Source organism: Delphinapterus leucas, chromosome 1 (genome assembly GCF_059928025.1).
Source record: "Delphinapterus leucas isolate spDelLeu-1000000601 "Yukka" chromosome 1, BTC_Dleu_Yukka2, whole genome shotgun sequence".
Classification (NCBI taxonomy): Eukaryota; Metazoa; Chordata; class Mammalia; order Artiodactyla; family Monodontidae; genus Delphinapterus; species Delphinapterus leucas.
Genome location: NC_143129.1, coordinates 138,278,867 through 138,291,993, shown reverse-complemented (window position 1 = coordinate 138,291,993; position 13,127 = coordinate 138,278,867). Strand labels below are relative to the sequence as shown.

The 13,127-nt window shown below is 40.6% G+C and overlaps 1 protein-coding gene across 19 annotated transcripts in view; it reads left to right on the top strand.

Moving 5' to 3' along the window:
• The window catches only part of NFIA (nuclear factor I A), a 390,456-nt gene that overhangs the window by 256,361 nt on the left and 120,968 nt on the right, over positions 1-13,127 (top strand). For 17 of the 19 annotated variants that reach the window (XM_022575823.3, XM_089921805.1, XM_089921781.1 and 14 more), the window contains 2 exons: positions 803-920; positions 7,127-7,254. In XM_022575823.3, the coding sequence (XP_022431531.1) occupies positions 803-920; positions 7,127-7,254 (246 nt within the window). The remainder of the gene's footprint in view (positions 1-802; positions 921-7,126; positions 7,255-13,127) is intronic. The other 2 variants (XM_089921846.1, XM_089921855.1) reach the window with 1 other exon arrangement.

Genomic DNA, 13,127 nt, shown 5'->3' with positions numbered 1-13,127 from the left:
AAGGGTCAGCTCTGAAAATCATGTGTTGTCAAAGTTATTTTTAACAGTCCCTTAAATCAGAGGTCGGCAAATTCTTCTATATAAATATTTTCTGCTGTGTGAACCATATGGTCTCTGTCACAGCTACTTGTCTCTGCTGTTGTAGTGTGGAAGCAGAGACAGTATGTAAATGAAGGGGTGTGGCTATTCCAGTACAATTTTATCTACAAAAATTATGGCTCAGGGACCATAGTTTGAGGACCCTGCCTTACATTAGAAGGTGGAACAAATAGTAAAGTAGAGATGTATGCAGGGTGCTGAGGTGATTTGGAGTAAGGAGAAATCACACGTTTCTCAGGGCAAGAAATTGGGAATGGGTGGCCTAGAAAGATGAATTTGCAGTTCAGGACTAATTCCAAAATACAGGTGAGTGGAAGCTCTCAGGATCAGACAAAGTTAGAAAAGCCCAGGGAGTATTTTGTCTGGTCATTTAAGAAAAGTTTCAGACCAAAACGTGGAGGTATTTTTGTTAAAAGCATCTAGGAATGTTGCAACCTTGGTGACAATTTACCATTACAAAAAGAGAAAAGATGAAAGGTATGTTATAAAAAAAATTAAAATAAATATGTCCTTCCGATGTAGATGATTTTTATTGTCAGTATTCTTTTAAGGTCCGAGTTCATTACTGATTATTTTTGATACCCTTACCATATAAATTCAAAAATAAAATGTGTTAAATGCGACACTGAAATATGCTCTCATTGGTCTTTTATTTACAGAACTTACCTGATATTTCTTTCCCTTTTTTTTTTTTTAATTCTAGCACCAATAGCTGCAGGAACTGGCCCAAATTTTTCTCTCTCAGATTTAGAAAGTTCTTCATACTACAGCATGAGTCCGGGAGCAATGAGGAGGTCGTTACCCAGCACATCCTCTACCAGGTAATTTGATTGATGGCTCATAAAGAGGTCATAATTCATAGTTACATACCTTGATTTTAACTCTGGGCCTGCTAGACACTTAGCAGTGTGTCTGTAGTAGTAGAAGGTACTAGAAATGGGTTCAGCCCCAGTGGATTTTCAGTCTCACTGGTGAGAGAAAGCAAATGCATATGCAGCATGCATATATGTGTATACACACACAGACGACACACACACACACGAGTCAGTGAAAAATTGTGTGGCATAGGCTGAAAATAGTTAAAGACAGCTTTATCCTAAAAGAGTGACTTGTGCTCAGCTATAAAGTGTAAGCACTGGTCGGGGTTGGTGAGATGGAAAGTAAAGGAATGGTGTTCTGGTGGGGTGGAGACACGAGCAAAGGCATGGAAGAAGGATGGATGATGAACATAGCAGGTTCTCAGGAAGTTAAGGACAAGCCTTGACTAGGGAAAAGGGGGTGTGTTTGGGCTTGTTTGGCAGAAAGCTGACACTGGTGACATCAGTCCCAGTCTCCATGCCCACAACAGACATTACAGCTCAGTCCCAGCTCTTTTCCTACTGAGCCCCGACAGGTCTCAAAATCCAGTCTACTGGAGTTGCTCTGTGAGATGCAACCTATTTGGTATCCTGATGTGAGGATGTAAAAGCAAATGCAGTCCCCCAGCAGTGTGAGGCCAGATCATAAACACTGTTACACCGGGAGACCTTTAAAAGAGCAAAGCTAAAAGAACATAACCAGATAACAATTCTGGGGTTCTTGATTCCCTTGAGGTCACAAAGCCAAAATCAAAATGAAGCATTTTGCAAGATCCTGTTGTCTCTAGATAACCTGTACCAGAGGGAAAGGGATTAGGCATTTAAACCCACAGTATTCTTTTACAAATTGGCTTTAGCACTGGACTGTGACAACAAAGAAAAGAATGGTGCAGAACCACCTTTAATGTTTGTGTACTTCGCAGGAAAACGTTTGACAAAGGTATATTCCTCCTAAAGCAAGTACCAGAGTTTTAGGATCTAAAACAATGGCCAGGTGATAGAAATTTTCCATGGTAGAGATTCATTCTTACCTTGACTTCTAACCATATTTTAAACATATATTTAATCATTACTTAAAAAAAAAATCAGCTTAGTCATTACCAATACCTTGAAGACAGTTAAAGAAACAGTTATTCCTTAAATATAACCACCAGATTCTACCATCATCTTTCTTGCTGTTTAAATGTCCCCCTCAGTTCACTGGGGTATCAGCTCCTCAGGAAAAAAAAAGTCTCCAATCTGAAAAAAACACTTATAATAAAAGAATGAGCTTGTGAACACATTTGGATGTTAATACATCTTGAGGATCTTGAATGTTTGCTGATGGAAGAGACATTGGGTGTAACTACACTCAGTGAACATGAAAGAGCTTTGCAAATACTTGTGGTCAGTGATTAATTTAAAAGTTGATGGGCTATTTGTTTTTCATACGTGTGCTGTGTATGTACCATGGACATCCCAAATATCCTTCAACTTCTCCAGCTGTTTTGTTGCCTCTTGCTGTGATTCTCTGTGTGGAAACCTGGTTATTAATGTTGTTTAAAAGGCTAGTGTTGTTCCTATAATCTGCAAATAACTAACCCTGATAAGGTGCTAATTATAAACAGCATCAGTAGTTAATAACTTGGTAATATGTTTGTTTTGCTCACATTAGGCTCTCCTAAGATGATTCTTTTAAAATTATTCTTTAACTATATAGACTCAGCAGAATTATCTGTGTACAGGTGAGAAAGTGTGCCCAGAAGAATGCCCCAGATTTACATATAGAAAAGTTCATCAACCGATCAATATTTGTTCATGCTGTGCCACTATTAATTGGTCACCTGCTCTGTGGCAGGCACTGTATTAGGTGCTTTACATCCCTGATATGAGTTAATCTTCACAGTAATTTTACAATATAGACAGTGTTGCCATTTAACAGTGGGTCAGCCTAGAGCTCAGAGAAGTTAAGTAACTTGCCCAAGGTGACAGACCAAGTAAATGGCAGAGTCTACATTCAAACTCAGGTCTGTTGGAAGTTTAAAACCATGCTCTTTTCACACTGAATCCTCTTAGGAATGAGGCTCTCTCTTTTAGTAAGGAGCAATAGAATGGGAAGCCCCCAGAAAGGAATATCCAGCATCTCTACTTTTCCTGGACACTTAGCATTTACTATTTTAAATTATTATTATCATCTTTGAGGTATGTACAGGTCCTGCTTCCCCATCTGGACTGTAAATCCCTCAGAGAACAGTGTCTAAGTCTTCTAAATCAGCAACAAACATTTATTAGGTCCCAAGGATATCGTCCTAGGCACTGTGGATATAAAGTCAAGTACAGGAGCTTTGCAATCTCGAGGTAGAGACTAACAAATGAATGGAGATTGTCAGTTCAGGGCACTAGGAACGCTCAGGAAGGATGTGTTTTGCTGTTTTGTGGGGACAGGGTAAAGCTTCTAGGCTCTGTACGTAGTAGGAACTAAGCAAATATTTGGAATGAAGGTAGTAGTCTTACCTTAATTTCTAGGTAGAATTGATAGGAACAAAACAAATTCCACACGCAAGAGAGACTGCTTGGAAGAGTATTTATCCTCCCTCTTACATAGAGATCTTACTGGTCCTTTCCAGGGTTCCTCAGATGTTTCTGGGAGAGTAGAATCAGTGTGTTAGAAAGTCAAGAGCAAGAAACCAAAATTAATGACTGATTCACTTCTAAATTAAAAAAAATAAAGAAGACTGATAAGCATTAACTGTAGGTTCTGTACCCCTTCATAGTAAACATCTGAAAACTCATAGAGGGTCCTGTAAAAATTGGGGGAGTGTATACTGTTTTTACTCCCAAAGAACTTCATCAAGATAAAACAACTGTCAAGTTTGTGAAGTCAGTAGACTTTGTCTTGGAAGCCCTCCGCTCGTCCTTCCTGGCACTTCTAATTTCCTCCCCTCCTGCATCCTGTTCTCTCCTCCAACCTGTGTCTCCACTTCCAAGCATTTATCCTGTATCAACCCTTGACAGTCCTTGCTTTCAAGCTAAGGGGTCAGCTAATATCTACAGATTCTTTCACCTTTAGGATTTATTAACTGCGTGAGTATTTGCGTTTTATTAGAGGACACCAAGGAAATCAAAAGCTTTAGAAACTCAGAAAAGTATTAATAGTGGCAGAATGATGGGCAGTGAAGTTGGCCTTTTGGGTGGGATCTCACTGAGTCGTGACACTTGGGCGAATCCTTGTCACAAGTACTCATATGACTGTTTCTAAATCTGTAGCCAAAAAATAAATAAATAAATCTGTAGCCCAATTCAGCAGTTTTTGAGCATCTGTTATTAGTCAGAGATACTGTGGTAGGCACTAGAGATTTAAAAAAACAAAACAAAAAACAAAAAACCTGACAGTCTCCTTCCCCACAGATCTCACAGTTTTATCAGAATATGCATGTCTTACCTTTTATTTGCCAAGGAACATAAGGAAAATATTTGTTTCCAATTTGTATTCTTCCAACTTCCAAAATGATTTCAAGCGGTTTTCAATTTAAAAACACCACAGATCGTATTAAATATAGAGAGGACAGAAACCATATGGAAAGATAGGAGAGATTATTATATCAGGAACGTGAACCCAGATTATGCCTTACGTTTAGCCCTGAAATTCGTGGTTGCCAAGGCAAGAAGGGGAAACGCTAGGTTATATAATGTGCATTTTCTAATAAAAGGAAACAGTAGAAATTCATTTAAAGAGACCATATTTTTTCTGGTTTTATGCATTAGGAGGAATTTTTGTGTGTATATCCTTTTATAAAGGACTTCTATTAGATGCAGTTTTACATAAAATACAGAAAAGTTCTTTGAGTGGCTCTTTTTCATTGAACTTCAAGGAAAGCCAAGCAAAGAACATTAAATAAGCTACTGAAGGTTTTTCCTTTGGGTACTAAGCTAGCATGCTACAGATATGTTGCTTTCCTGTGGTCTGGCTTTAATGAAAATAGAACTTAAAGACTAAGAATCCTGGAATGCCAAATTTAATAACTAGAAATTCGTACCTTGAACTGGGTCCTCTGCATTTTTTTACTCAGGTTGCTGCAGTAGCCTCTTAACTCTCTCCCTGGGGAAGGTTCCGTCCCCTTCTTTTCCCTTTGCTTTTCAGAAGCCATCATCTGTGCAACTACCAGAGTGACCTTTCTAACAGATGACTCTGATGTCACTCCCTGTTTAGACTTTTTCAGGGAGTCTCCATTGCTTATAGGATGAAGTCTAGACATACAATATCTTCTATCACCCCTATCCCCTTCTTTTGCTCTGCCCTTCCTACTACTTCAGCCATAGCAAACACCTGCCAATTCTCTGCATGTGTCACCCTCTGCTCATGGTGTTGCTAGTGCCTGATATGCACCTCCCTCCTGGAGTGATGTTCAAAATAGCAGATAACCTGTGTGACTCAAGCATACCAGTTAGGACAGACCTGCCCTGCCACAGTGTGAAGTCCTGGAATGCCCCCCTGATGTGCCAAACCTTAACCCTTTAGGTTTGGGATCATGAGTCTGTTCTGGCGCAAAGATGGGATGACAAGGTTGGGGGAAATGTATGGGGCGTGGGACAATGGCACTTCGCCAACTGGTAAAGAAGTATTTCAGTATTTTAAAATCCAGAATGGCTGCCTGAGGGGTGCACCAGCTGAATAACAGCCTGTCTCTGCCCTGTCCTTCTTTCTGCCCCCTCTCCGGACACTCTCTTACAGACAGTTCGGGAACCATCTCCTATGGGAGGCCTTTCCTGACGTTCCCTGTGTATCACTTTCCCTAACTCCTTCAAAGAACCCACTATAACCTCTGTGTGGTTCCATCATCATACCTGTATTTCTCTTTGCACAATTTTGTTTACCTCTCTGTCTTCATCCATGAGATTCTAAATCCCATGGAGACAGGGGTTATGTCTGATTTATTTCAATATAGCAGCATTTAGCACAGCACCTGGCATGCAGGAGGTGCACAATACGTGTTTGATGAATGAACACATACTAAAAATTCTGTACCCTGACACAGGAGGAAGAGATTTCCCAACAAGCACTTGCACCAGGTATGAAATCTACCAATTCTGGTACGTTAGTGACGTAATCAGTTAACACAATGAGAACAACATTAGCAACATGTAGCATTTCACTACCTTTTAACTCCTGAAGTCTCAAATAGGGAGGAAAAAAAATTCAGCCCTTTAACTGGTAGAAAATATTCTGGAAATGTCCCAACCATACCTATGCAAAACTAAAACATCCCCACCCTGATGGCATAGAATTTCATTTTGGTAATTTTGTTGTAGAGAAAGTGCATAAAAGTCACTGGGTCACTCTTTTTTCCATGTCCCTTATTCACACAAGGAAGTGTACTCCTTCCTTCTTTTTTTTTCGGTACGCGGGCCTCTCACTGTTGTGGCCTCTCCCGTTGCAGAGCACGGGCTCCGGACGCGCAGGCTCAGCGGCCATGGCTCACGGGCCCAGCTGCTCTGCGGCATGTGGGATCTTCCCGGACCGGGGCACGAACCCGTGTCCCCTTGCGTCGGCAGGCAGACTCTCAACCACTGTGCCACCGGGGAAGCCCATTCCTTCTCTTTTTATCTTGTTTGTTCACTGTTTTATCTCTAGTGCCTAGATCAGTACCTGGACTGCTGACACTGTGCAATAAGTATTTTTTAAATGAACAGATCTAAATGGAAGATGAGAAAACATGGCAAAAAAAACAAACAGCAATCCGAGCTTTTCTTCAAGCGTCATGCACCCTGATTTTTCTCCTTTCTGGGGTGCCAGGAGGGATTGAATTGATGTCTAGGGACATTGCTGACGGCTACGCCCCAGCCACTGCTCTAGGAGATGCAAATGTGAGCTTACCTGTGAATCTTCCAGGTGGAGACAGGAGCGGGAGCCAGCCACCCGTTCCTCAAAGGAAAAAGGAACAGGAGGCGGGGGGCAGCAGAAACTTGAGTGACAATAAAAATCAAACCCAGACACTTGGAACAACACAGACCCAAGACTTTGTTCCACATCCAGTGACTCACTAAACTGAACAAGAGCCTAAAGAGAGACCATGAACTACACTGAGTTACCCAACTGCTTCCTCCCTTGCCTTTCTTTCCACCAGAGATGCCATGTCCAGGAGAAAGGTGCTTTGGATGACTTTTAAACATGTGTCCGTTTGTTATTTCAGCTCCACAAAGCGCCTCAAGTCTGTGGAGGATGAAATGGACAGTCCTGGTGAAGAGCCATTTTACACAGGCCAAGGGCGCTCCCCGGGGAGCGGAAGTCAGTCCAGCGGGTGGCATGAAGTGGAGCCAGGTAAGCGGGCTGGGCATTGGGCTTGCAGCTGCCCCTGTAAAGTCCAGGATGCGTGGGAGTCCACGCCAGGCATAAAGGGAACACAGCAAGCTCAGAGCAATGGACTTTTTCCACGTGAACACGTGTTTGTACCTGACTGCTGCTTTTATGAAAGGGTGGTAGCACAAGGATGCCATTTAACTGAGAAGAGAGACTGAGAATGGTGTGTAGGGTTTTCTACTCTTACATCTTTTCACCTACACTGCAATCCAGCGTTCCATTTGCCTTCGCTTTCATTTTATGCTAATTGCCTTTTGGGTCTGGTTTTATCTTTTAATAATCAAAATAAAAATCTATCAACTTTTTCAACTACGTTGATAACATTAGAAAGGTAGGATGGGTTCCCTGTGTGATAGCTTGTACTTGGATCTTTATAAAATGAGGAGACTTTTAAATATGTTTTCCTGTTACTGGATTTCATCATGATTCTTTTTCTATTTAAAAGGAACAGCTATCTTTATGCCCCTCTTTCATGGACTAAGCAAATGATGACTGCTAGTTTAACCTCCTGGGGTAGTTCAGTCTTGGCTCTGGAGCCTTGAGTAATGTGACTAATTCTGATAGCAGAAGCTTTTTGAAACTTTGTTCAGTGTCTAACCTCCACATGGGCGAGGGAAAATCTTCTCCAGTGGCTTCCTCGATATGCAAAGTCAAATGCTGTAGAGAATAGAGTGGGCTTTGGAAAAAGACAGGCAGAGTGTAATCCTGACTCCAGCTCCTGCTGGCTGTGTGATTATGGGCAAATTACCTAACCTCTCTGAAACTAATTGTCCCCATTTTTATAATCTGTCAATAATAATAGCTATGTCAGTGCTCTTGAGAATTAAATGAGGTAATATACATAACCTGTCTGTGAATCACACCTCGTACAGTAAGTTTGAAAAAATTTCCCCAACCCGTGCCTCAGAGTAATTCCCTGCAAAAACAGACAAGCCGCCAAGAAAATCTCTGAACCCCTTCATCTTCAAATCTTAACTTTTTTCTCTCCTCTCTAACATATCAAAAGAGAATCCTCAGAAGGGTGTGACTAAAAAGGAAATAGCACAAGGGAGATTTGGGGGATGATGGAACTCTTCTGTATCCTGTTTGTGGTGGTGATGGACAGGAATCTATACATGTGTTAACATTCATAGAAAAGTATGCCTTCGACTCCTGAACCCCCAGGCAGTTTTGCTATATGATAATTAAAAGCAAAACAAAACCTCAGGCCCCACTGTCTGATTCCTTTATCTTGCTCACTTTACTAAAATGCAGAAATTTCACTTTGCCTTACTTCTACCTAATCTTTTCACCCAACTCATTCATTCATTCACTCACACCTTCACTGGGAAATTTTCTCATGATGAGGAACTATGGCTGGTTCTGGGAACTCAAGGATGAATGGGAAGACTATGGCTCCTGCTTTCAAGGAATTCACAGTGGGGGTGTGGAAGAGACACATGAGAAGATCTTTAGGGGAGATTGGTTCAAGATGGCGGAGTAGAAGAACGTGCGCTCACTCCCTCTTGTGAGAGCACCAGATTCACAACTAACTGCTGAACAATCATGAACAGGAAGACACTGGAACTCACCAAAGAAGATACCCCATACCCAAAGACAAAGGAGAAGCTGCAATGAGATGGTCGGAGGGGCGCAATCACAATAAAATCCAATCCCATAACCTCTGGGTGGGTGACTCACAAACTGGAGAACAGTTATGCCACAGAAGTCCACCCACTGGAGTGAAGGTTCTGAGCCCCATGTAAGGCTTCCCAGCCTGGGGGTCCGGCAATGGGAGAAGGAATTCCCAGAGAATCAGACTTTGAAGACTAGCGGGATTTGACTGCAGGACTTTGACAGGACTGGGGGGAACAGAGACTCCATTCTTGGAGGGTACACACAAAGTAGTGTGTGCATCAGGACCCAGGGGGAAGGAGCAGTGACCCCATAGGAGACTGAAGCAGACCTACCTGCTAATGTTGGAGGGTCTCCTGCAGAGGCGGGGGGTGGCTGTGGCTCACCATGGGGGCAAGGACACTGGCAGCAGAAGTTCTGGGAAGTACTACTTGGTGTGAGTCCTCCCAGAGCCTGTCATTAGCCCCACCAAAGAGCCCAGGTAGGCTCCAGTGTTGGGTTGCTTCAGACCAAACAACCAACAGGGAGGGAACCCAGCCTCACCCATCAACAGTCAAATGGATTAAAGTTTTACTGAGCTCTGCCCACCAGAGCAGCACCCAGCTCTACCCACCACCAGCCCCTCCCATCAGGAAGCTTGCAGACGCCTCTTAGCTAGCCTCATCCATCAGAGGGCAGACAGCAGAAGCAAGAAGAACTACAGTCCTGCAGCCTGTGGAACAAAAACCACATTCACAGAAAGACAGACAAAATGAAAAGGGAGAGGGCTATGTACCAGAGAACAAGATAAACTCCAGAAAAACAATTAAATGAAGTGGAGATAGGCAACCTTCCAGAAAAAGAATTCAGAATAATGATAGTGAAGATGATCCAGGACCTTGGAAAAAGAATGGAGGCAAAGATCAAGAAGATGCAAGAAATGTTTAACCAAGACCTAGAAGAATTAAGGAACAAACACCTAGAATAATTAAAGAACAAACAAACAGAGATGAACAATACAATAAACTGAAATGAAAAATACACTAGAAGGAATCAATAGCAGAACAACTGAGGCAGAAGAAAGGATAAGTGACCTGAAAGACAGAATGGTGGAATTCACTGCTGCAGAACAGAATAAAGAAAAAAGAGTGAAAAGAAGTGAACACAGCCTAAGAGACCTCTGGGAAAACATTAAACACACCATTTGCATTATAGGGGTCCCAAAAGAAGAGAGAGAGAAAGGACCCGAGAAAATATTTGAAGAGATTATCACTGAAAATTCCCAAACATGGGAAAGGAAATAGCCACCCAAGTCCAGGAAGCGCAGAGAGTCCCAGGCAGGATAAACCCAAGGAGAAACATGCTGATATGTGTAGTAATCAAATTGACAAAAATTAAAGACAAAGAAAAATTATTAAAAGCAACAAGGAAAAAATGACAAATAACATACAAGGGAACTCCCATAAAGTTAACAGCTGATTTCTCAGCAGAAACTCTGCAAGCCAGAAGGGAGTGGCACCATATATTTAAAGTCATGAAAGGGAAGAACCTACAACCAAGATTACTCTACCTGGCAAGGATCTCATTCAGATTTGACAGAGAAATCAAAAGCTTTACAGACAAGCAAAAGCTAAGAGAATTCAGTGCCACCAAACCAGCTATATAACAAATGCTAAAGGAACTTCTCTAAGTGGAAAACACAAGAGAAGAAAAGGACCTACAAAAACAAATTCAAAACAATTAAGAAAATGGTAATAGGGATTTCCCTGGTGGCACAGTGGATAAGACTGCGCTCCCAATGCAGGGGGCCCGGGTTCCATCCCTGGTCAGGGAACTAAATCCCACATGCATGCCACAGCTAAGAGTTTCTATTGCACAACTAAGGAGCCCTGGAGCCATAACTAAGGAGCCCTGGAGCTGCAACTAAGACCTGGCTCAGCCAAATAAATTAAATAAATAAATATTAAAAAAAAAAAAAAGAAAATGGTAATAGGAACATACATATTGATAATTACCTTAAATGTGAATGGATTAAATGATCCAACAAAAAGACGCAGGCTCACTGAATGGATACAAAAATAAGACCCATATATATGCTGTCTAAAAGAGACCCACTTCAGACCTAGGGACACATACAGACTGAAAGTGAGGGGATGGATAAAGATACTCCATGCAAATGGAAATCAAAAGAAAGCTGAAGTAGCAATACTCATAGCAGGTAAAATAGATTTTAAAATAAAGAATGTTACAAGAGACAAGAAAGGATGCTACATAATGATCAAGGGATCAATCCAAAAAGAAGATATAACAATTATAAATATATACGCACCCAACATAGGAGCACCTCAATATATAAGGCAAATGCTAACAGCCATAAATGGTGAAATCGACAGTAACACAATAATAGTGGGGGACTTTAACACCTCACTTACGCCAATGGACAGATCATCCAGACAGAAAATTAATAAGCAAACACAAGCTTTAAATGATACATTAAACAAGTTGGACTTAATTGATATTTATAGGATATTCAATCCAAAAACAACAGAATACACATTTTTCTCAAGTGCTCATGGAACATTCTCCAGGATAGATCACATCTTGGGTTACAAATCAAGCCTCAGTAAATTTAAGGAAATTGAAATCATATCAAGAATCTTTTCTGACCACAATGCTATGAGATTAAAAATAAATTACAGGGGAAAAGTGTAAAAAACACAAACACATGGAGGCTAAACACTATGTTACTAAATAACCAAGAGATCACTGAAGAAATCAAAGAGGAAATCAAAAAATATCTAGAGACAAATGACAACGAAAACACAGCGATCCAAAACCTATGGGATGCAGCAAAAGCAGTTCTAAGAGGGAAGTTTATGTAAATACAAGCCTACCTCAAGAAACAAGAAAAATCTCAAATAAACAATCTAACCTTACACCTAAAGGAACTAGAGAAAGAAGAACAAACAAAACCCAAAGTTAGTAGAAGGAAAGAAATCATAAAGATCAGAGCAGAAATAAATGAAATAGAAACAAAAAAAGCAATAGCAAAGATCAATAAAACTAAAAGCTGGTTCTTTGAGAAGATAAACAAAATCGATAAACCATTAGCCAGACTCATCAAGAAAAAGAGGGAGAGGACTCATCAATAAAATTAGAAATGAAGGAGAAGTTGCAACAGACACCGCAGAAATATAAAGCATCCTAAGAGACTACTACAAGCAACTCTATGCCAATAAAATGGACAACCTGGAAGAAATGGACAAATTCTTAGAAAGTTATAACCTTCCAAGACTGAAACAGGAAGAAACAGAAAATATGAACAGACCAATCGTAAGTAACGAAATTGAAACTGTGATTAAAAATCTTCCAACAAACAAAAGTTCAGGACCAGATGGCTTAACAGGTGAATTCTATCAAACATTTAGAGAAGAGCTCACACCCATCCTTCTCAAACTCTTCCCAAAAATTGCAGAGGAAAGAAAACTCCCAAACTCATTCCATGAGACCACCATCACCCCAATACCAAAACCAAACAAAGATACTACAAAAAAAGAAAACTACAGACCAATATCACTGATGAATATAGATGCAAAAATCCTCAGCCAAATACTAGCAAACAGAATCCAACAACACATTAAAAGGATCATACACCATAATCAAGTGGGATTTATCCCAGGGAAGCAAGGATTCTTCAGTATATGCAAATCAATCAATGTGACACACCATATTAACAAATTGAAGAATAAAAACAATATGATCATCTCAATAGATGCAGAAAAAGCTTTTGACAGAATTCAACACCCATTTATGATAAAAAACTCTCCAGAAATTGGGCATAGTGGGAACCTACCTCAACATAGTGAAGGCCATATATGAGAAACCCACAGCAAACGTCATTCTCAATGGTGAAAAACTGAAAGCATTTCCTCTAAGATCAGGGACAAGACAAGATGTCCACTCTTGCCACTATTATTCAACGTAGTTTTGGAAGTCCTAGTCACAGCAATCAGAGAAGAAAAAGAAATAAAAGGAATACAAATTGGAAAAGAAGAAAGTAAAACTGTCACTGTTGCAGATGACATGATACTATACATAGAGAATCCTAAAGTTGCCACCAGAAAACTACTAGAGCTAATCAATGAATTTCGTAAAGTTGCAGGATACAAAATTAATGCACAGAAATCTCTTGCATTCCTATACACTAACAACAAAAGGTCAGAAAGAGAAATTAAGGAAAC